We start from the raw sequence: 21,777 nt of genomic DNA, 5'->3' as shown, positions 1-21,777 counted from the left end.
GGAACATCCGAGTCCCGAATCTTCAGCTGATGGTACCCTGACCTCAAGTCTATCTTAGAGAACACCCTCGCACCCTGCAACTGGTCGAACAAATCATCGATACGAGGCAACGGATACTTGTTCTTGATGGTGACTTTGTTCAACTGGCGGTAGTCAATGCACATCCGCATAGTCCCATCCTTCTTCTTCACAAATAACACCGGGGCACCCCAAGGTGATACACTGGGCCTAACAAACCCCTTCGCCAACAACTCCTCAAGCTGCTCCTTCAACTCCTTCAACTCCTTAGGAGCCATACGGTACGGTGGAATGGATATAGGCTGGGTACCTGGAGCCAAATCGATACAGAAATCAATATCGCGATCCGGTGGCATGCCAGGAAGATCAGAAGGAAACACATCGGCGAACTCTTAGACTACGGGAACTGAATCAATCATCGGAGACTGTGCGGTAGTGTCTCGAACATAAGCTAGATAGGCCAAACACCCCTTCTCGACCATACGCCGAGCCTTCAAGAAAGAAATAACCCTATTAGGGGTATCAACTGTGGAACCCTTCCACTCCAACCTCGGCAACCCTGGCATCACTAGTGAAACAGTCTTGGCATAGCAATCTAGGACGGCGTGATATGGAGATAACCAATCCATGCCGAGGATGACCTCAAAATCGATCATATCAAGCAATAGGAGATCTGCTCTATTCTCAAAACCACAGAATGTAACCACACAGGACCGGTAGACCCGGTCTACAACCACGGAATCGCCCACATGAGTGGACACATGAACAGGAGTGCCCAAAGGTGCAGGAGGAATAACCAGGAATCGAGTAAACAGCGACGATACATAGGAATAGGTGGACCTGGATCAAATAATACCGAAGCATCTCTACCGCAGACGGAAATAATACCTGTGATGACGGCATCTGAGGCCAATGCATCTGTCCTGGGTGGAAGAGCGTAGAATCTATATGGAGCACCGGCTGGCTGGCCTCCGCCTGACTGAGCAGTAGCTAGCCGACCTCTCCCTACCTGACCTCCACCTCTAGGACGGCCCCTACCAGCCTGCCCTCTACCTCTAGGTGGCGGGGCAGCTGGCGCTGAAATCGTAGGCTGCTGGACCTGCTACACTGCCATGCCCCGAAGCCTGGGGCAGTATCTCCTCATATGACCAAGGTCCCCGCACTCGAAACAACCCCGCGGTGCGGCGACCTGCTGACCTGATGGCTGACCCTAATGGCCTGCAGACCCACTAGAAGAAGCCTGGATGGCCGGCGGACGGTGTGAACTCTCCGGCATAGCGCTGAAGTATGGATCAGAAGAATTCTGTGGACCTGAATACCCACCGGAGGAACCCTGAATAGCTGGTGGGCGATAGGAACTCTCTGGCATGGCGCTGAAATAGGGGTGCGCTGGAGCACCCCGAGTAGGTGGTGGTGCTGAATATGGGGGGAGGGCCTGCTGGGTTGCCCTCTCCCGAACTAACCTCTGCCCCTAGCCGAGGCACCTCTAAACTCTCCGGAGAACCTAGCCCTCTTATCTTGCTGCATCTGCTCCCTACCCCTATGACGGTAACCCTCAATCCTCCGAGAAATCTCCACTACTAACTGGTAAGGAGTCCCCATCTCTACCTCTTGGGCCATGTTGGCCCTGATACCGGAATGTAGCCCTGCAACAAACCTCCGCACCCTCTCTGCGTCAGTAGGTAGTATCATCAATGCATGGCGGGATAGCTCAGAAAACCTCGCCTCATAATCAGTCACGGACATCTGGCCCTGCTCTAGCTGCTCAAACTGATACCGCAGCTCTTCCCTCTCAGAGGGTGGAATATACCTGTCCAGAAACAACTGTGTGAACTCACTCCAAGTGATATGAGGAGAACCTGCCGGCCTACCCAGAACATAAGACTGCCACCCTCTGCAGGCCCTGCCCTCAAGCTGAAAAGTAGTGAAGTCAACTCCATGCGACTCCAATATCCTCATGTTGTGCAGCCTGTCCCTGCACCTGTCAATGAAGTCCTGGGCATCCTCATGACGCTCGCCCCCGAAGACCGGAGGGTGAAGCCTAGTCCATCTATCCAATAACTTCTGCGGATCGCCATCCGCAGCTGGCCTGGGCTGGGGTGCCACTGCAGCAACTGGCTGAACCCCATCCGCGGGTAGTGCGACCGGAGTCTGATACACTGCGGCTGCGTGACCGGGAGCCTGAGCAGTAGGGGTCTGTGCTCCCCCTCCTGCCTGTGAGGTAGCTGGATCTGCTGGAAATAAACCAGCCTGAGTCATAGAATCCATGAACCGAAGCATACGGCCCATAACCTCCTGAAATCCCGGCGGTGTCATAAAGTCTGCCGGGGTGGGCTCGGTTGCGGGCACCCCGCCCTGCTCCTCGATAATAGGATCTCCCGCAGGATCTGCTGGTGGTGCTACTGGGACAGCTCTGGGACGCCCTCGTCCCCTACCTCGGGCCGGTGCCCTCCCCCGGCCTCTGCCTCGGCCTCTAGTAGCGGGGGGAGCAGCCCCTCCCGGGTTCGGAACATCGGCCGTGCGTGTCCTCACCATCTGTGAGAGAGTAGAGAAGGAAACTTAGTATACCGACCACTGCAGGAGATGAAATGAATGAAGAGTAGTTTTCCTAAAACCCTATAGCCTCTCAAAGATGAGTACATACGTCTCCGTACCGATCCGTAAGACTCTATTAGGTTTTTCCATGACTTGTGAGACCTACGTGAACCTAGTGCTCTGATAACATATTGTTACGACCCATTTTCCACAAAAGGTCATGATGGTGCACGACACCATTGTCAGGCCAGCCAACGCGGAAAAATACAATTAAGTTCTCATTTTACTTTTACCCAAAAATAAATATAACAGATTCTCAAATTAGAGTTAAGACCAGAAGCGATCAATAATGTATCAAAAATGATTAGTAAAGTCATAAAATTATACAACCCCAAAAAAATGATACTGTCTACTAATGTGTGTACCAAGACCCGGTGTCACAAGTAATGGGCAACTAGTAGAATGTACAAAATAATAAACTATCCTACTGTCCGAGATAGAATAGACAGCAAAAGCAAGGAAAAGACTCCATCAAGCTGCTGAACGCCACAGGAAAGGAGCAGCTCACCGTGGAAGTCTCGGACTATGAATCAGGGGCGCGCACCAAACTGTTAGTCAGATGTACCTGCCTCAGACCCTGTACAATTAAGTACAGAAGCGTAGTATGAGTACATAAACAATATGTACCCAGTAAGTATCCCGTCTAATCTCGAAGAAGTAGAGACGAGAGGTCGACTTGACACTTACTAGGGTCAAATAATATAATAAGGTGTTCTGCTAGGTATGATAATCACAAATAATCAACAGTATGCAACAAGAGATAATAAGTCATGTCCCTAGCAATTTGGCAGTTAACCGTACACATTTAAATATTTAACAGAATAAGCCATGGGTAAGATTTCACACATATATATGTCATGCGCACGTTATGCCGAGGTCGACGGCCCGATCCAATAGAAAAATAACTGTGCACTGCCAGAGGGTCGAATGGCGCGAACCATAGATGCATCTATTCTACCGAGGCGATCGGCCCGATCCACAAATATCAATTTAATTCAAGGAAGCACATGAATGCGCATTTATTTCCAAAATAATTCATACAAGTGTCCAATGAAGGTATACCTTCGCTTATCTCTTTTTTCAAGTCTCTAGCATATCCTAAGTGATCACATTAGCAAGAAAATATGGAAACAATTACAATAGAGCATGATACGGGCCCTAAACTACCCGGACAATTAACATAATATGTAGCTACGCACGGACTCTCGTCACCTAGTGCGTACGTAGCCCCCGCATTTAATAACAAATTACTCAATCATTATGCCTATGGGGACAATTCCCTCTTACAAGGTTAGAAAGGAGACTCACCTCGCTCCAAAGGGCACTTCCAAATGCCAAGAACAAGTCCAAGCCCTCAATTCGGAGCCGAACAATTCCAAACTAGTTAAATGGAGTAAGAACTAGTTAATATAGACTCACAAGATCGAATTCTAGCTATTTAAAAAATTTCCCAACCATTAACGCAAGTTTCCTAATTTCCGACCCCGGGCCCACGTACCCGGATTCCGAGATTTTTCGAAGGAAGTTGTTCTCTACAACCTAAGGATCAATAATATATGGTTTCTAATTCATTTCATAACAAATTTCGTGGTTAAATCTAAGTTTTGATAAAACTCTAGGTTTTTGCTCTAACCCCATGATTTCACCTTAATACTAGTGTTTAATCTTCCTAAGACCATGATATTAAACTAGAAATAGGTATCACACACTTACCTCAAGATACTAAGTGAAGTCCTTCTCTCAAAAGCTCCCAAATCGCCCAAAGGAGGAGTGGAAATGTGATAAAAATGACTTAGAACCCGTCTTTAATGAACCTCACTGGTTCAGTGATTTCCGCATCTGCGGTCAGGGGACCGCATCTGCGGTCCCGCATCTGCGAGGATATGGCCGCATCTGCGAAATGGGGAGAGAAGGCTGGGACCGCTTCTGCGGTCTGGAGGCCGCATATGCGGAGCCGCATCTGCGGCTTGGGAGCCGCTTCTGCGGTTCCTGGCCTGGCTTGCTTGAGCCGCTTCTGCGATACAAGGACCGCATCTGCGGTCTCGCACCTGCGGTCCACCAACCGCAGGTGCGGTTATGACAGAAGCAGCAACCTTCAGCACTTCTCCAATTTTTCCACTTCACTCGAGCCTCGTCCGATTGACGCTCGGGGCTCCCGTGCCCCGCCCGAACATACCGACAAGTCTGAAATCATGAACCGGACCTACTCGAACCTTCGGAACACCCGGAACAACACTAAATTTAGGAATCACCCCCTAAAACCAAATGAATCAAACTAATGAACTTCAAGTTCTTAATTTTCCTCCAACGGGCCAAAACACCCTTAAACTACTCGGATTGACGCCAAATTTTGTTGGTAGGTCTTAAATGATATTTTGGATTTGTACCGGGCTTCGGAACCAACATACGAGCCCGATACCCATGAAATCAATCATTATTTAGTTTCTTTAAATCCTTAATATTTTAGATTAACAATTTCTAATAAAAATTCATTACTCGGGCTAGGGACCTCGGAATTTGATTCCGGACATACGCCCAGGTCCCATATTTTCCCGCGGACCCTCCGGAACCGTCAAAACACGAATCCGGGCCCGTTTGCCCAAAATATTGACCAAAGTCAAACTTAGCCTTTTTAAAAAAATCCTAAAGAGTTAAATGTGTATATTTCAATTCAAACTCTTCTAAATCCCGAACCAACCATCCCAGCAGGTCGTAAATTGGTTAAAGCGAGCACGAAGAGTTTTATTTGGGGGAACGGGGTTCTAAAAAGACAAACGACCGGTCGGATCGTTACAAATAAGGAGTATATTCTCTGATTGATTCACTAATACAGGAATTACAATATATGTATAGAGTGACTGAGGTGAAATTACCTCAGCTAACACCCGTGCCTTTCCCTATTTGGTCACATGGACCTTTTGTATAAAGTACAAAGAAAATTACAGGGCCAATGTGTAATTACTATAAGTTATAATTTAAAAACTAAGTGGACTAAACTAATTGTCACGACCCAAAATTCACTACGGGTCGTGATGGCGCCGGACACCGCTGTTAGGCAAGCCAACCATAACTACTTAATTAAATTCTCATTTAAATAATTGTGAAAACTCTGATTTATCTTAAATTTTTCTAGTAAAAGATACTCATTTCAAATTAAATATAAATGTTAAGAAGTCAATACAAAATACCTCATAATCATCCCAGAACGCGGTGTCACAAGTACATGAGCATTTACTAGGGAATAAAATAAAATACAGTCATTGTCCGGAACACAAAGTGGACAGAAATGAAAGTACAACACAATACTCTGAAGGAGACTCTGCTGGCTGCGGGTCGTCTCGATAAATGCAACTCACCTAAGTCTCCGTATCAACCATGCCGCTATGCCACTAAGCCACTAGCCACACATGAACCTGTGTAACAAAAATGCACAGCAAGTGTAGTATGAGTACGAAAACAATGTGTACCCAGTAAGTATCCCGTCTAATCTCGAAGAAGTAGAGACGAGAGGCCGACTTCGACACTTACTAGTGGTCCAATAATAATATACCAATAATATAGTAAATCGTGGATTTTTATAAAGATGGCTGTAACTCAATAGCATGAAGCAAGTAAACAATTCTTTCATTAATAGGAGATTTCCAAATTCATTTTTCATCATTTATACATTTACCTCAAGTCAGGGAGAGCAAATATCAACATCTATAAATCCCAAGGCAAGCAATACAAGCATGCGCAAATCATTTCAAGATTGTAGTCTAATTTTTTATTGTCGTGTACTTTTCCTATTCTTACATCTAAATTAATAATTTCAGGATAAAGATGAGTTGCCTGGGAAGGAAGTGAAGGAAGAAGTAGAAGTAGTTGAGGAAGTGAAAGAAGAAACAGAAGTAGTTGAGGAAGTGAAGGAAGAGGTAGAATTGTAGATGAGGAATAGAGCTTTTGGTGTTTGAAATTTGTAGCTATTTTCCAGCTTTTTGAAATGACTGGTCTTGAGCTTATGTAAATTTTGATCATTGTCAACTTAGGTTTATTAGAAGTAATATTTGGAAGCTTATGTTTAAGTTCTTGCTTTCAGGCCTTTTTGGAATGAAATTTATGTCTATTTTGTTATTGAAAACCAACCGAAAATCTCATTTTTTTTACCCAGAAATTCAGAATTTACGACCGAATTCGGTCGGAAATTTCAAATAAATTCTCCAGATTTTTTGAAATTTCCGACCGAATTTGGTCGGAAAATGAAAATTAAAAAAGAAAAAAAATGTAATAGTTTCCGACCGATTTCGGTCGAAAATTTGAAAATTAAATTTTTTTTTAATATTTTCCGACCGATTTCGATCGGAAAATAAAGTGACAGTCAGTCAACACGTTGACGTTTCCGACCGATTTCGGTCGGAAATTTCCGACCAATTGCGGTCGGTACACGTTTGCGACCATTTTTTTTCCGTCCAATTAAAATCGGTCGGAATTTGGTTGGAAATTATCAATTTCCGACCAATTTCGGTCGAAATCGCGGACGAAAATCAACTTATTTCTAGTAGTGTTTTTTGTTAAAGAAAAACATTATATCGTGAAAAGAAAATACACATTTGTTGAAATGAAGAAAAAAAATGCTCTATCTATAACATGAAAAGAAAGTAATATTAATAATATTTCTATTTAGGGTGGGGGTGGGGCGAGACTAGGGTGGGGATGGGGTGCGGTGAGGGTGGGTGTGGGTGGAGTTGGGGTGGAGTGGGTTGGTGGGGTCGGTGGGGATGGGGAATGGGAGGAAGGTTGGAAAAGAGTTTTGGAAAATGTTTTCCCTTAAAATGTTTTCCCTTCTCTTGATAGGGAAAACATTTTCCTTCAATTGAAAGAAAATAAGTTCATGAAGAAAATATTTTCAAAATATTTAAACCAACCAAAATTAAAAATATTTTTCTTTATACCAAACACACCCTTAGAAAGTTACTCTATTGAACAACAGTTGACCCGAGCCTAATGTTTGCTCATATATTCTTCAGCCTTGCAGACAAATTATTAGACCGTGACCTAACAACTTATAAAATTTTAGGTGGTGATCTAATATTTCTCATGAGATTTTCAATTTGTTCAAAAGAGATATTTACTGTGTGATGTAAGAGGTCTTTGAGTTGCACGAGAAATAAAAAGTTGCAAATTTTCGTTATTAGAACGTGTTGGTGAAATTACAAGTAATTACAGTTAATAAATAATATGAAAAAAATAAATAAATATTCTTGAGGCTGAGGCGCGGATATCTCGCTCTCTTTAAGGAAATTCAAGCCCACTGCGGTAGCATCTTCACCGGTCCAGCAGTAATACTCTTGACTTGTCCCCTCCAGGATACAACAGCCCAACAACGTCGTATGACTCGAACAAACTCTGGACAAGTTGTTGAGTCCAAAGCTCCATCAAAATGAACACCTTCCTTCAACAAAAATAATATTCTCTTTTGTAGAGAATAAGTTGGAGACTTAGATTTTCTCCTTCTCTTAACTCTGTTTTTTCACAATACCAACCACCCTTTTTTATGTACACTGTAACACTTTTGTCATACTCACTACCATATTTTTCATCTAGAACACAAGGAAGAAACACCACTATTTATAGGTGTAGAATTTCTTCTATAGAATAAATATCGAAGTAGTGGGATAATTAAATTGTAGAACATGGATTGGTGGTTACAAAATATAAGCTTTAGTGGGTAATAAATGGTAGATCATGATATTAGTGGTTTCAAGAGTTACACCAAAATAATGATCACTTTCTTGCCAATTTATAACCACTATCTTACAAGAAATAATGCACTTTAATATTATAATTTTAATATTAAAATGCACTAACACCAACAGAACATATAGAAAATACGAACTTGTTTGTAAAAGGCCAAAAGTGCAAGAGCAATATGTTATTTAAGTATACAAGGACCTAAAATTAGTCTGCCACTCCAATTTTAAAATTTGATAAATTTATATAGTAAGAGAGACAAAGAAAATAGGACTAAAAAAAGTGTACTCCTTTTTTTTTTTTTTTTTTTTTTTTTTAAAATATATGGCGAGACCCTCAAGAGCTTTGGCATTTGGCTATAAAGGAAGAGAATTAATCCGAAATAATAGATAATGAAGCATGTGAACTTTCCCTTTGAGTTTAAAATATATAAAGAAATATACTTTTTCAAAATACAACCAGATTTGGGTATATGGACATGGATTTGAGTTTTTTCTTGTCATATATGTATAAATTATAGTTCACTAAACAATCAAAAAGTTAAAGCAATAAAAGGTGAAGCACAAAGTTTATAGTCCGTTTGGCCAAGCTTCTAAAATCATCTTATTTTGAGAAGTGCTTTTTTCAAAAATACTTTTTAAAAAAGTGCTTTTGGTGAGAATCAATTTGTGTTTGGCTAATTAATTTGAAAAACACTTTTGAGCATTAATTAGTATTTGGCCAAGCTTTTGACAATTGATTCTAAGTGTATTTTTCTCAAAAGTGCTTCTCAGAATAGTACTTTTGGAGATAAGCTACTTTTTTCTGCTTCTCCAAAACTGCTTCTGCTTTTCCTCAAAAGTACTTTTTTCCTTCAAGAAGCTTGGCCAAACACCTTAATTTTTGGCCCAAAAAAGTACTTTTGCCCAAAAAAAAAAAAAAAAAAAAAAAAAAAAAAACTTAGCCAAACAAGGTATTAGTTTCCTTCGGAATTCCACTCATATGGTATAGGTTTGGAGGTCTCTGTTGAGGTGAATCAAGGTTTTTGAATCAGTGAGTTAATAAGCACAATTTAATTATATTGTATATCACATTTTAATTTTCCTATATATGTGTACATCGTCCGAGTAGAAAACAATAAAATTAATTACATCCGCCTTTGCCTCTCCACCTTTAAGACTTTAGAATTTTCTGTATATTCTTTTGTGGGATGCTTTTTGGATGTCCTACTCCTAGCATTATGTTTGATAAATGGCTTCTTAAAAAAATCCCCAAAGGGTTGGCACTCAAGTGCTTTTTCTCTTTGAGTAGTTTAATTATAAGCTTTTATCTTTTTTTTTTTTTTTTCTTCTAATTGTGTAAGAAAAGAAGCCACTTCTTAAAGTGACAGATTGTTTGAAGTTGAGTGATATTTGCTCCTAAAAAGTATGTTAGGTTATTTTTGGTCCATCTTTTATTTTATTTTATTTGATGATGTACCTCATCTACATAGACACTTCCGCTATCCAATGAGGACTGTGACTGTGACTTTTTATGCAAAAAATATGTTTGATAATTGTGTTGTCTTTAATGATTTTTTAGTGTGTTTTTATGAGTGGAATAAGAACTTTTCTTTAGAAAACAGCGTTTTGATAGTTCCTAAAATATTTGCCAAAGCTATATGTACAGACACTTTAGAGACCATGTTTGAAAAACAAATTTTAGAATTGTAATAGTATGATAGATACAAACACCATTAATTTATTTAAAAATAATACCCGCAATAATGCATTTTCAAAAATCATTTCGTTCCAAACAATCGACTCCAAATTTTTAAAAAAAATCACATCCTTCTCTATGTTTTACAAGGCTCCAATTGAAAACAAAAAACAACCAGAGCCAACTCCCAAATCGTATTTACGGATTTACCTCTATAAGATCTCTATCTATACTCTACTATTATGTAATTTAAATTAGTTTGTATAAATATGCATATATAAAGTAATTATTGGTAAAAAAAGAAAATGGACGAGCCATAACTAGGAATCTTCACATTGGGCCTGGGCCTGGGGGCCTCAGCCCAAGTTTCTCTTTTCCCGATATGAATTCATTTTCTCCAATCGCCACTCATCTCGTAGCCGGGCAATGAAAGAGTCCGCTTTCGCGTTCACATCCGGGCTCGGGCAAGTAACCGACGGCCCGGTTAAATCTTCACCATCGATTGCCTCCGAGGACGATCTGACGGACACATCATCAACGTCAACGTCTTCAATTTCCGGCGAGCTGCAGCGAGAGCTGTGCTCGCTCCGTATCCTGAAAAAATCACTGGAAGGAACGAACTTCGTCTCCCGCATTTTGAATAGCGGAGGAGGAGGCGGAGGCGGCATTGGTATTAACGGCGATTGTGAGCCATTGTTCAAGTTATCGTCATAGTAACTGGTGACTGGTCTTGTTGGCAATGGAGGTTTGCTGGAATATGATGAACGTCGACGTGGAGGTTCCGGTTGTTGCATTGGTGGTTGAGAATGTGTTGAAGTTTTTCTCCGCCTTGATGACACGTGTTCTTGCGGCGGAGGTGGAGGAGGAGGTGGAGGAGTTGATTTGAATCGCCTGCTTTTGGTTCCGTGTTTGAACAAATTGTTGAGAATTGAAGAAGGTGGCGGCGGAGGAGGAGGAGGCAGTGGAGGAGTTGATGATGATGTTTGTTGAAATCGTTTGCTTTTGCTGCCGGTTTTGAACAAATTGTTGAAAATTGAATTTGGAGGCGGCGGCGGAGGTGGAGGAGGCGGTGCTGCTGTTGCTGCAGTGGAAGGATCGGAATGTACACGTTTACTTTTCCTATTTTTCTTGAACAGGTTTTGGAAAACCTTAGACGGCGGCGGAGGTGGTGGAGGAGGAGGCGGTGGCGGTGTTGGTGGTGGCAGGACTGGTTCTGCAGATGGTGGAGAATCAGAGACGCTCTCAAAAATATCTCTCTTCTTTGTTCTCTTCTTTTTCTTCTTACTCTGATTGTACAATGAGGCAATAGCTGTGGCTAATTCCTTTGTACCACTCTTTCTCCGCTGAAGCTTTTGAGGCTTTTCCACAGGAGGTGATGGTTGCTCGGTTAGTGGCGGCGATGACGGCAATGATGTCGGTGGTGAAGGCTCTTGTTTTTCGTTGAGCTCAACATCAGCTTCATTACTATGCATTTGAACCTTGTCCTTGCGCGGAACACTATGAAATGATCTTCTCCGTTTCAAATTTGCCGGAGGTGGCTTCGATGACGGCACCGGTGGTTTTTCCGGCGAGGGACTCTGTTCACGTGGAGATGAACGAGTTTCAAATGTATCCACAGGAATTACCTTAATATCAGATTCTTCTCTCTGACTCTCGCTCCGCCGTGGACGGTGACTCTTATACTCCGCAGCTGCCGAAGAACGGTAAAAATTCACTCCAAAATCATCAAAAACCCTGGAATGGTTCTCACCGGTTTCCCATTGCGGCACTTGTCTCAGATCAGGATACGAGCTACTGCTTCTTCTTAACCGGTTAACACCAGTTTCCTGTAACCCAATTGGAGCAAAATTGTAAGCTTTCTCAACACTGTGCTCAAACCATTGATCATTAGAAATAGACTGCCGCGTATCATCAGCTGAAGTTTCACTTGTTGAAACAATTCTGTTTCTTTGATTGGTAGAAACAGTACTGTTATCAGCTGAATTGTCATCATTTTTACGGGCAAAAACGCCGCAAAGAATAGCAAAAACAACAAGCAAGATATTAAACGAATCCCATCCTTTTTTCACAGAATTAGGCCGAAGAATTTGAGTAGTGTGTGAAAGGAAAGGAGGAACCAAAAAGAACAAGATGAGAATAGTAAGAATGGGTAGAAGTAGAATAAGAATAACGGGGTTGATAATAGGAGGAGAGGGTGGTTGTCGGCGGCGTTGACGGAGGAGTGTGGTGGTGGAGGGTTGGGACCAGTAAGGTGGAGAGTCTCCATCCAATTCCATAGTTTTTATTTTTTGCTTTAGAGGGGCAGAAGAGAAGGCTTTAAAAGCTTTTTGGAGGGAGAGGGTGGCCTTTATTAATGATGATTGATGAGCAGAATTTATAGATTAATGTTTTGGGTTAATTGAATATATTTATTGAACTAATTTGCTTTGAAATCTTGGCTGTGTGCAGAAGTGCTTGGAGCCTTTATTAATCATTGGCATAATTATTTGTTTTTTCAAAAAAATAAAAACAAATACTAGCTAAGTTTTGGATAATTTAAATAAAATAATATTACAAAAATTAAGAATTTGAGTTGTATTCTCTAAGTAGTAAAATTAGTTTATAAATGGAATGCAAACTAGATGTTCTTTTTCCTTTTAATGGGTTGGCAGGAGGTGGCAGCTAAGCTAGCATTTGAACTTAATATTGGTTTGAAACTTGAGAAGAAGTTTTTGAAATAGTGTTGAAAAATAATTTTTGAAGTTGCGTTTGGACATTATTTTATTTGGAAAAAATTTAAAGTTTGTGAGTAGAAGAAAAAATTTCACCCAAAAATTATCATAAACCAGTTTTTTGGGAACTTGAAACTTTTTAATTTTTTTTCTTCAAAAAACTGGTCAAATTCTATGAACAAACAATGTTATCAAAGTTTTCTTGAAAAAAAAGAAGTCAAAATTTATGTCCAAACGGGTCCCAAGTATATTTAGTGAAATGGTGAAGGTGTTCGTAAACTGATTGAAACATTAATATTTTCATAAAACAATAACATAAAAGTTATGCTACCAATTTTCGGATCATGAACGGTGAACAAATGATCTACAAGCGCTTTGCTATGTTTTTACCCGAATCACATAATTTTGAAACACATATGTAACGTTGAACATAAACTTTTGTAATGCGAGATTGTAAAGTCAGACCTATCTATAACAGTATCCCTATATAACAACACTTCAGTATAAAAGCCAAGTTTTTCCGGAACTAAATTTCATGTAATGTTATAATATATGTTCTTTATAACGGCACTTCACTATAACATCCAAAAATATTCAGAACAAACGAGGCTGTTACAAAGAGGTTTGACTGTATATCATAATTAAGTTTGCATAATTGATGTTGATGACTACGTATTATTACAACGAACCAAGGAAGACTACAATTTAGTTTAGCAATGCACATCAAAACGTAGTTTCATTTCCATCACATTTTGCAGCTCATTAAATAAATAAAAATTCGAGAATCTATCGGAGACAATCTTTCTACCTTCTTAAAGTAGAGATTTAATTTAATCTGCTTACACACTGTCCTTTGCAAATAATCCACTTATGAAATTACACTGGACTTGTCGTTATTATTGTATTAAACAAATATTTGGTAGAGTTTGCGCCAAGAGGTCTAATCATATAATTTCATTTCGAAAAGAAGGAAAGAAAGTAAAATGACCATTCCATATGTCCTTTGTTGAAAGGTTGTTGGTTTAAACTTTAAAGCTTCGGTAGGTTACGTGATAATCTGTTTAAGCATGCAGCCTCTACCTAATGTCCCTTGCAATCTACATTAAACTAAATTCTAGCAAAAGAAAAGAAAAAAAAAAAACTTAACTTTTGCTCAAATATTATGCATAAATGTTCACCATCAAGACATGTTGTAGGATGCAGCAGCAGAGCCACAGACAAGGAAGAAGATTCAATTGAATTTCCTTCATTTGAAAAATTAGTGTTAATATGACAAAAATAGATTTTTACGCATGTATAAATTTTGAATCCCATTAATATAACATAACATCATAGAAATGCAAGTTGAAATCTCAAGCGTGATATTTTTTAATCTTTTTTAATCTTCTTATTAAATTTCTAGCTTCGTTACAGATGGAATGAATGAGATCCTTCCACCCTTAATGAGAGATCTTGAGTTGCGAATGAAGAAAGTTTTGATAAGAGGCGTCTCCCTCTAACCAAGTCCAACACAACACGAATTTAATTATCAGGATCCAGTGACGGGGGTAGAATTTCCGCTAAAGAGGTTCAAAAAAAGAAAATGTTAAAAAATTAAAAGAGACAATGACTAGTGGAAATTAATTAAATCAGTCACCTCACAAAGATTTTGAACCCCCTTAACCACTAAACTATGCTTTTGAGCTATGTTTAAGGGGATTCAAAATATAATATATAGAGGTACAAAATAGATTTTGCCCGCGACAGAAGTTCGGGTGAAACCCCTTTCGCCCCCGAATCCGCCCCGGCGCCTAGTGAGATTAGTTAGCTCCACCAATATTTTTTTAAAACCAAGAAACCCCAGATGGCAAACAATTGGTCAGTGGGAGCCCTTATTCCCGGGAGGAATACGTATGTGGTACTCTTATTATACAGTGAAGAAACAGAAATAGACAGTTGAGGTCAGGAATAGTTTGAGAATGGAGCGTGGCTATAATGATTGAAGTCCAAAACTTTTTAACATGAAAAATACCAAAGAACACCTTTAAATCAAGTAATTGATCTGCTCGAACTTTGTCTAAATAATGAAGAAAAGGACACCCCTTTTGGTCCCCTCTTCACTTTTACCCATCCCTTCATATTTCAACCATTGCCTCGGCACATTACACTTTCAGTAAAATGTTTGCCATATACGGTCAAACCTTTCTATGACAGTGTTGTTTGTTCCGAATATTTTTGGATGTTATAGCGAAGTGTTGTTATAGAGAACATATATTATAACATAACATGAAATTTGGTTCCGAAAAAGCTTGGCTTTTATTGTGAAGTGTTGTTATACAGGGATGTTGTTATCAGTGGCGAAGCCAAGAATTTCATTTAGGGTGTTCAAACTTGAAAGAAGTATAAAAAATCTCTGATAAAGGGTGTTCAATGTATGTTATATACCACTAAAATCTAATATTTTACCTATATATACCGTGTAAGTTTTCGATGAAGGGTAGTCAGTTGACCACACTAGGGGCTACGTTGCTTCGCCCCTGACTGTTATAGAGAGGTTTGGCTATATATAGTTCTTCCATTTACTTTCTATCTTACTATGCATAGAGGCGGAGACCAGATTTAAAGATTATGAGTTTAAGATTCTAGTTATTTTAAGGTACGAGTTTTAAATTAATAAATTAATAACTTGTGCATATTTAAAAAAAATTCTTAAGATAATATAGAATTTGGACAAAAGTTACTGAGCTCGGCCGAACCTATAGCCGAAGGGCTGGCCGAAATGTTTGCCATATATATAATTCTTCCTTTTACTTTTTCCATCTTACTCGGCATTTTATCCTACCACGCAGCCTATTTTTTTCAACTATTCTAGTTGTATGAACCGTTTTAAATCCATTGCATGGTAGATCATATAGTATACTTCGCTATTTTAAGTGACCCATTTTTCATTTTAATTGTCCCAAAAAATAATAATTGTCTTACCACCATATTTTACTATTATTAATGCTTATTTTTCTTTTGATCATGAGTCTGGGTCTACCGGAAATAACCTTCTCTATCTTCACAAGGTAAGAATAAGGTCTGCGTACACACTATCCTTCCAGATTACAATTCGTGGGATTACGTACACTAAATTTATTGGTGTTGTTATTTGTTTGAACTCACTTGAGATAATTAAAATTTTATTCTTTTATTATGAGAGAAAATAAACCGACTATGTGAAACTCTCACCACTCTTTATTTAATTATGAAGAATTATTGGTAGTATGGGCAATTTTAATACTTTGTAATGCCAAAAGTCTTCTTATATATCAAAAGCCTTCTTTTATTTCTTAAACTTTTGCTAAATTAAATATTACATAAACTGAAATGGAGGGAGTAAAATAAGAGATTTTTACATTCCTATGCCACATAGGAAACCTTATTACCCTCAATGTTTAAGGTTTGACTTAATTACACTTAGTATACCAAATTACCAATTTTATATCATAATTAATTAAGGGTATAATTAATTGTACATTTTTTACTCCTTAATTAAAGGAATCTGCACGTTTCTCTCTCATAACCCCTCAGTCCCACCCATGTTTTACCCATACCCACGTTCTTTTTACCATTTTCCATCTTCTGAAACCAAATTCCTCTAAATTAGTAGAAAATTGAAGAAACCCTTCAACAAAGTTGGTTCCCCATTTTACTCCAGTTGAATTTCATCAATGAAGAACAACAAAGTTCATCAAAATTGAAGTCAAATCTTCAAAGTTCATACACACATTTACCTTTAGCTTCAAATTTTCTCAATGAAGAAGAACAAACCTTCAAAGAGACAAGAGAGCAGCAATTCCACCATTGACAGCCATTAAAAAGCTTTGAAGCTTTGAATTCAAATTTGGGTTTTCAAAAATCATTATTTATTTTGATTGGGTGTTGTTGAAAATAATTGGGAATATGGTTTGGAGTTTATATCTCAATTTTGAGGGGTTTTGGTGAAGATTAGACTTGGTTTTGACTGAAATTCAGATTGAAACTCGAAGAAGAAGAAGAAGAAGAAGAAGAAGAAGAAGAAGAAGAAGAAGACATATTGCAGAAATTGTAGATAAATTGTAGAAAAATAGTAGACTGTTTTTTGCAGAAGATTTTGTAGAAGTTTTAGCTGTTTTGGATTTGTGAAAACAGAAAACAATGCATCTACAATCAGAATACAAATAATCTACAATTTATCTACAAAATATCTACAAACTGGATACATTGAATTTTAATATACCAATTTCCATTTCAATTGTAGCATAATTGGCATTTTCGACATAATTGCGTTTTTTGCAGAAGATTTGTAGAAGTTTTAGCATTTTTGATTTGTGAAAACAGAAAACAAAGTACCTACAATTAGAATACAAATAATCTACAATTTATCTACAAAATATCTACAAATTGGGTACATTAAATTTTTATATCCCAATTCCCATCTAATTGTAGCATAATTGTGATTTTTGACATAGTTGCGTTTTTTCAGAAGATTTATAGAAGTTTTAGCCATTTTTATTTGTGAAAACAGAAAATAAAGCATCTACAATCAGAATACAAATAATCTACAATTTATCTACAATTTCTGCAATATGTCTTCTTCTTCTTCTTCTTCTTCTTCTTCTTCGAGTTTCAATCTTAATTTCAGTCAAAACCAAGTCTAATCTTCACCAAAACCCCTCAAAATTGAGATTTAAACTCCAAATCATATTCCCGATTATTTTCAACAACACCCAATCCAAACAAATAATGATTTTTGAAAATCCAAATTTGAATTCAAAGCTTTCAAGTTTTTTAATGGCTATCAATGGTAGAAAATATCTGGAAGAATATTTACTTCCATAATTGTAGCGCGCCTAAATAGGAATATCTGGAAGAATATGATTTGATCTGATTTACGCCAAATCTTTTTAGAATATTCTGTTCTTTAATTTTAGCTCGACAAATTATGAAGATTCAGCTACTATTAATTAGTATTTAATGATTGGTATAATAACAGTAGAAAAAATGTGGACAGGTCGGGTAAATTAGAAACTATGCACATTTTTTGTAATAAAGTTTCATATATGGAATAAGAAAGAAAAAATCTCTAAAATAAATTGCAATCATTCATGTATCAAAATTAGATAGCATAATATTACCATTTCAATAACTTGGTCATTGATTGATACCTGTGAGGGATAAAAATCTTTTTCAGTGGGTGGGAACTTGTAACGCAACTTGAAATTAAGTGTTTCAATTAACAAATAATATTACCATTTATGTTTGGCTCAAAAGTTAACGATGTACTTTGTAAGCGATAAAACAATCAAAAAATAGAGAAGGGGTAAATCGTAATCAAATATAATAAGCCTAGAGATGCAAAGATGATAATATTATTGTAGATCTGATATTGCAAAGTGACAATGTATGTTAATAAGGTATTTTCGTCAGAAGTAGTGATATAGAGAGAGAAAGACAGAAAATGAGAGAGTTGTATTAGATCAGATGATGCTTTTTACAATGTGGAGGTCTCCTTTATATAATAGGAGACCTTCCTCGAAAGAATCAAAAAGTTACAGAGATAGGTAACGTCTCCCTAGTATAGACACTGAGTTCTAAACGACGTCACTTTGGTTCTCACGGCCGAGTCGTACCCGCTACGTTGGTCGGCGTACACTCATTGGGCGTACCCACTAGCGTAAAGATACTGAGGGTCAAATTTGACCCTATACAGTTAGTCCCTCCGCTCGTTGGAGACGCGTTTGGTGGGCGTCTTCGGCGGGCGGAAATGCGAACCTCGTCTTAGGAGAATTTGACCTCGACCGGGGGCGGAAATATGAACGAAGTGAAACATATGACGCTGTTGAGCCGCTGACGCGTGGCTTCCTTTTTGGAATGATGTCATCGCCTGTATGCATCATCATTATATTTGCCCCCAAGGCGGTTCAGAGGATGAAGTGACGTTTTGGTTTCCGGCGCACGTTTTGAATCATGACTCTTCGATTCCTGTGCAGTTTATCCTTATAAGTATGAGAAAGGTTTGATCTGATTCCACTTTCAAGCCTCTGAAAAGTATTTTCTGATACACCATTTTGCCTTTCTTTCCTGTAACCGTTATTTCGTGAGGGACTTTCCCACTTCTGTTGAAACCACACTTCCTATTGTCAGTGCTTCGTTTCTCAAGTAGTATAATCATGGCAAAACGCGGACAAAATAATAAAAAGGTCAAGGATAATGCCCCGTCTAGGGTTCCGCCATCTTCTGGTGGTGAAGGGGAAAAGGCGGAGAAGGCCCTTGTTCCTCTCAGCGTAGACAATGTCCTTCCGAAGGAGATGCACATTCGCAGGGATTTTCCGACTAAAAGCCCTGATCTTCCCTGAGAGCACAGCGTTTTGCTACAATCCCATTTAGACGAGCTGCGAGAGACGCACCGTATTCCGGACCACGTGGACATGGTTCCGGCCGGGACGGATTATGCCAATGTGCACCGGCATGGATATTGGGCCTTCTACGAGTACCCGTTCTTGATCGGTTACGACCTTCCAGTCTATACTCTGGCGGAGGAGCTTTGCCATTTTTACAATGTGTGTCCGGCCCAGCTTACTCCTTATACTTTGAAGGTGTGCCGTATCATGGCCACCTATGCGGCCAGGGCTGGGTGCAGCGTCTCAGTCCACCACCTCTTACAGTTGTTCAGCGCTGGTTACCTGAGGGGTACCATGCTGCAGTTGAAAGATCGTGGCGCAAAGGGCTTGGTCGTTCAAGCCGATGATAAGCCCAACCGCCGTTTTTGGCGTAAATATTTCTACATCAGGACGGAGCACCTGGTGTCGAATCCCGAGGGTTTCCCGGAAAAATGGAATCCAGAACGTAAGTATTTCTATTTGTAAATTTCAGTGCGCTTGCGCTTTCGACCATACGGCCATTGTGGCCTTTGTTTTTCTTTCTTCTCTTTTTTATTTGCAGCGAGGGCTTCTCCACCCCAGCTCGTTGATGAAATTAAATCGTGGTTGGGAAGAATAATACCCTAAGCGGAGGAGTGCCGTACCTGGGCTGCCTTTTTTCGACAGTACGGCCCGTCAGGTAATTCTTTGGCTACGGTTTGGGGATTCCTTACGTGTTCGTTACCTGACTTGTTCGTGCTTGGCAGGTCGGAGCGCCCCTAAGAAGAAGAAAAAGAGAGTCGTCATCCTACCTGGGGCGGGGACCGATTCTGAAGGTGGATACATACCCTGCGGTTCGCCTAGTGATGACGCCACGGAGGTTGCTCAACCGCTGCCTGTGGCGGCGTCCGCGAGGGGAGCGACTCCTTCGATGCCATCCCCTCGGGCTGTGGAGGGGTCCTCTAATAGTGAGGAGACGCCAGAAAGAAAGAGACGTCGGTTGATAACCGGCAAGGGGGTAGCCACGGTAGATGAGGGGGCGAGTGAGCCTCGTCGGGAGTCAAGGCCTATTTTTATGGCGGATACCATCCGTTCCGGGAGGTCGGCTCCCCAAAGGGGGGCTGTTCCTGACGCCAGGCCAACACGCATTCCGAAAATCGGCTCGTCGGCTGCCGTTGGAGGGGCGGATGAAGGTACCGAGAGGGTGGGCCCTGAGGTCGCCCAGGCAGATGCAGAAGCGTCAACGCGGGGTCCGGACCGTGTTGGGATGGCGGTAGGTAGATCCAACCGTCGAATTCTGATCCCGGAGGGGAGGCGGAGTGTATAACCTGTTGCAACATAGCGAGCAGGCCGCAGCGGATATGACCCTACTATGTGCGGCCGCTGAGCGTGAAACGTTACAAGGGGTTAGCAACGAGGAACTATCCCGGAGGGTTGCCGGTGCGGCCTTACAGGTACTTTTCGATTTTCTTCATGTATCGTAAAATAAATTTTGATACATGCTGACTTGCCCTTCATCCTTTTCCTCTCTTTTTTTAGACTCTCATTTTGGAGATAGAGAGGGGGCGGTGAGCGCAAAGGAAGGCAGCCACCTTTAACAAGGTGGTAAAGAAATATCGGTGGTGCCGAGTCAAGCATCAAGAGCTGGCGGACCTGCTCAAGCAAGACCCGGAATTTCGGGTTTTTCGTGAGGGTTTGGAGGAGTCGGAGGCCCAGCTGAGAAGGAGGGTGGCCGAGTTAGAGCAGATTGATGAGCAGCTGATGGCCGCCCTGGCCCGAAATATTGAGCTGGAGACTCTTCTCCAGTCTAAAGAAGAAGACTTGGAGGTTGGCCGGGGGGTAGCGGCGGAAGCTGCTGATTTGCGGGTCAAGGTTGCTGCTCTGACCTCCGAGCTTGGTGCCAAGGCGGCTGAGATTGAAGTCCTCAAGCGGACTGCTGCGTCAAGGCCTGGTGAGGATGCGCGTCGTGAGGCGCATGATATATGGGTATACGCCGAGGCCAGATTGGTCGTCTTCGAGGAGTTCTTAGCTGCGGGTCGAGCTACCGAGGCAAAGGTTCAAGAGCAACGACGCATAGTCGGTGTCGCTCGTGAAACTTGTGGGTATAGTTCTGATTCCCCAGACCGGGCGGGCTATAACCCCGAAGATGTCAACCGTCTAGAATTCGGCTCTTGGATCTTTGTGGCCTATCATGCAGAGGACGGCGGCGGACGAGATGGCGATCCGTCGGAAGGCGTTCGATCAGGATGGCAAGGCCCCTTAGGACTTGTATTTATTTTGTTTTGCTGTACTTGGAAATGTAAATGGGTCCTTTTTGTACATGCATTTTTGGATGATAATGGAAGTTATACTTTTACTGTTCTTTTCTTTCTGTATCTTTTATTTTCGGCCTTAGCTTTGTTGATGGTTTTAGCCGTGTGCGCAACTTCGACTATCTTTGAGTTACACGCTGTTATAGTCGAGCTGGGTCGACTTATCGGCGTCGATGGCCTTAGCCATTATACGGTTGATGGCCTTAGTCGTGTAGGTGACCGGCTGTCGTCGAGTCGTTTACTCACCTTAGTCGAATCTAGGTCGACTGTTGGCGGCGATGGCCTTAGCCATAATGTAATTGATGGCCTTAGCCATGTGGGCGACTTCGACTGTCGTCGAGTCGTTTACTCGCCGTAGTCGAATCTAGGTCG

General features: G+C 40.7%; 1 protein-coding gene across 1 annotated transcript; it reads right to left on the bottom strand.

Moving 5' to 3' along the window:
• Positions 1–10,037: 10,037 nt before the first annotated feature.
• Positions 10,038–12,412, bottom strand: LOC109211165 (formin-like protein 5). Its single transcript, XM_019374667.1, has one exon. It carries the CDS (start codon positions 12,294–12,296, stop codon positions 10,377–10,379), a length of 1,920 nt encoding a protein of 639 aa, XP_019230212.1. The 5' UTR covers positions 12,297–12,412; the 3' UTR covers positions 10,038–10,376.
• Positions 12,413–21,777: the final 9,365 nt, after the last annotated feature.

Source organism: Nicotiana attenuata, unplaced genomic scaffold (genome assembly GCF_001879085.1).
Source record: "Nicotiana attenuata strain UT unplaced genomic scaffold, NIATTr2, whole genome shotgun sequence".
In the NCBI taxonomy this organism is placed as follows: domain Eukaryota; kingdom Viridiplantae; phylum Streptophyta; class Magnoliopsida; order Solanales; family Solanaceae; genus Nicotiana; species Nicotiana attenuata.
Note: the sequence above shows the minus strand (reverse complement) of the source record. Positions and strands in the feature narration are given on the sequence as shown.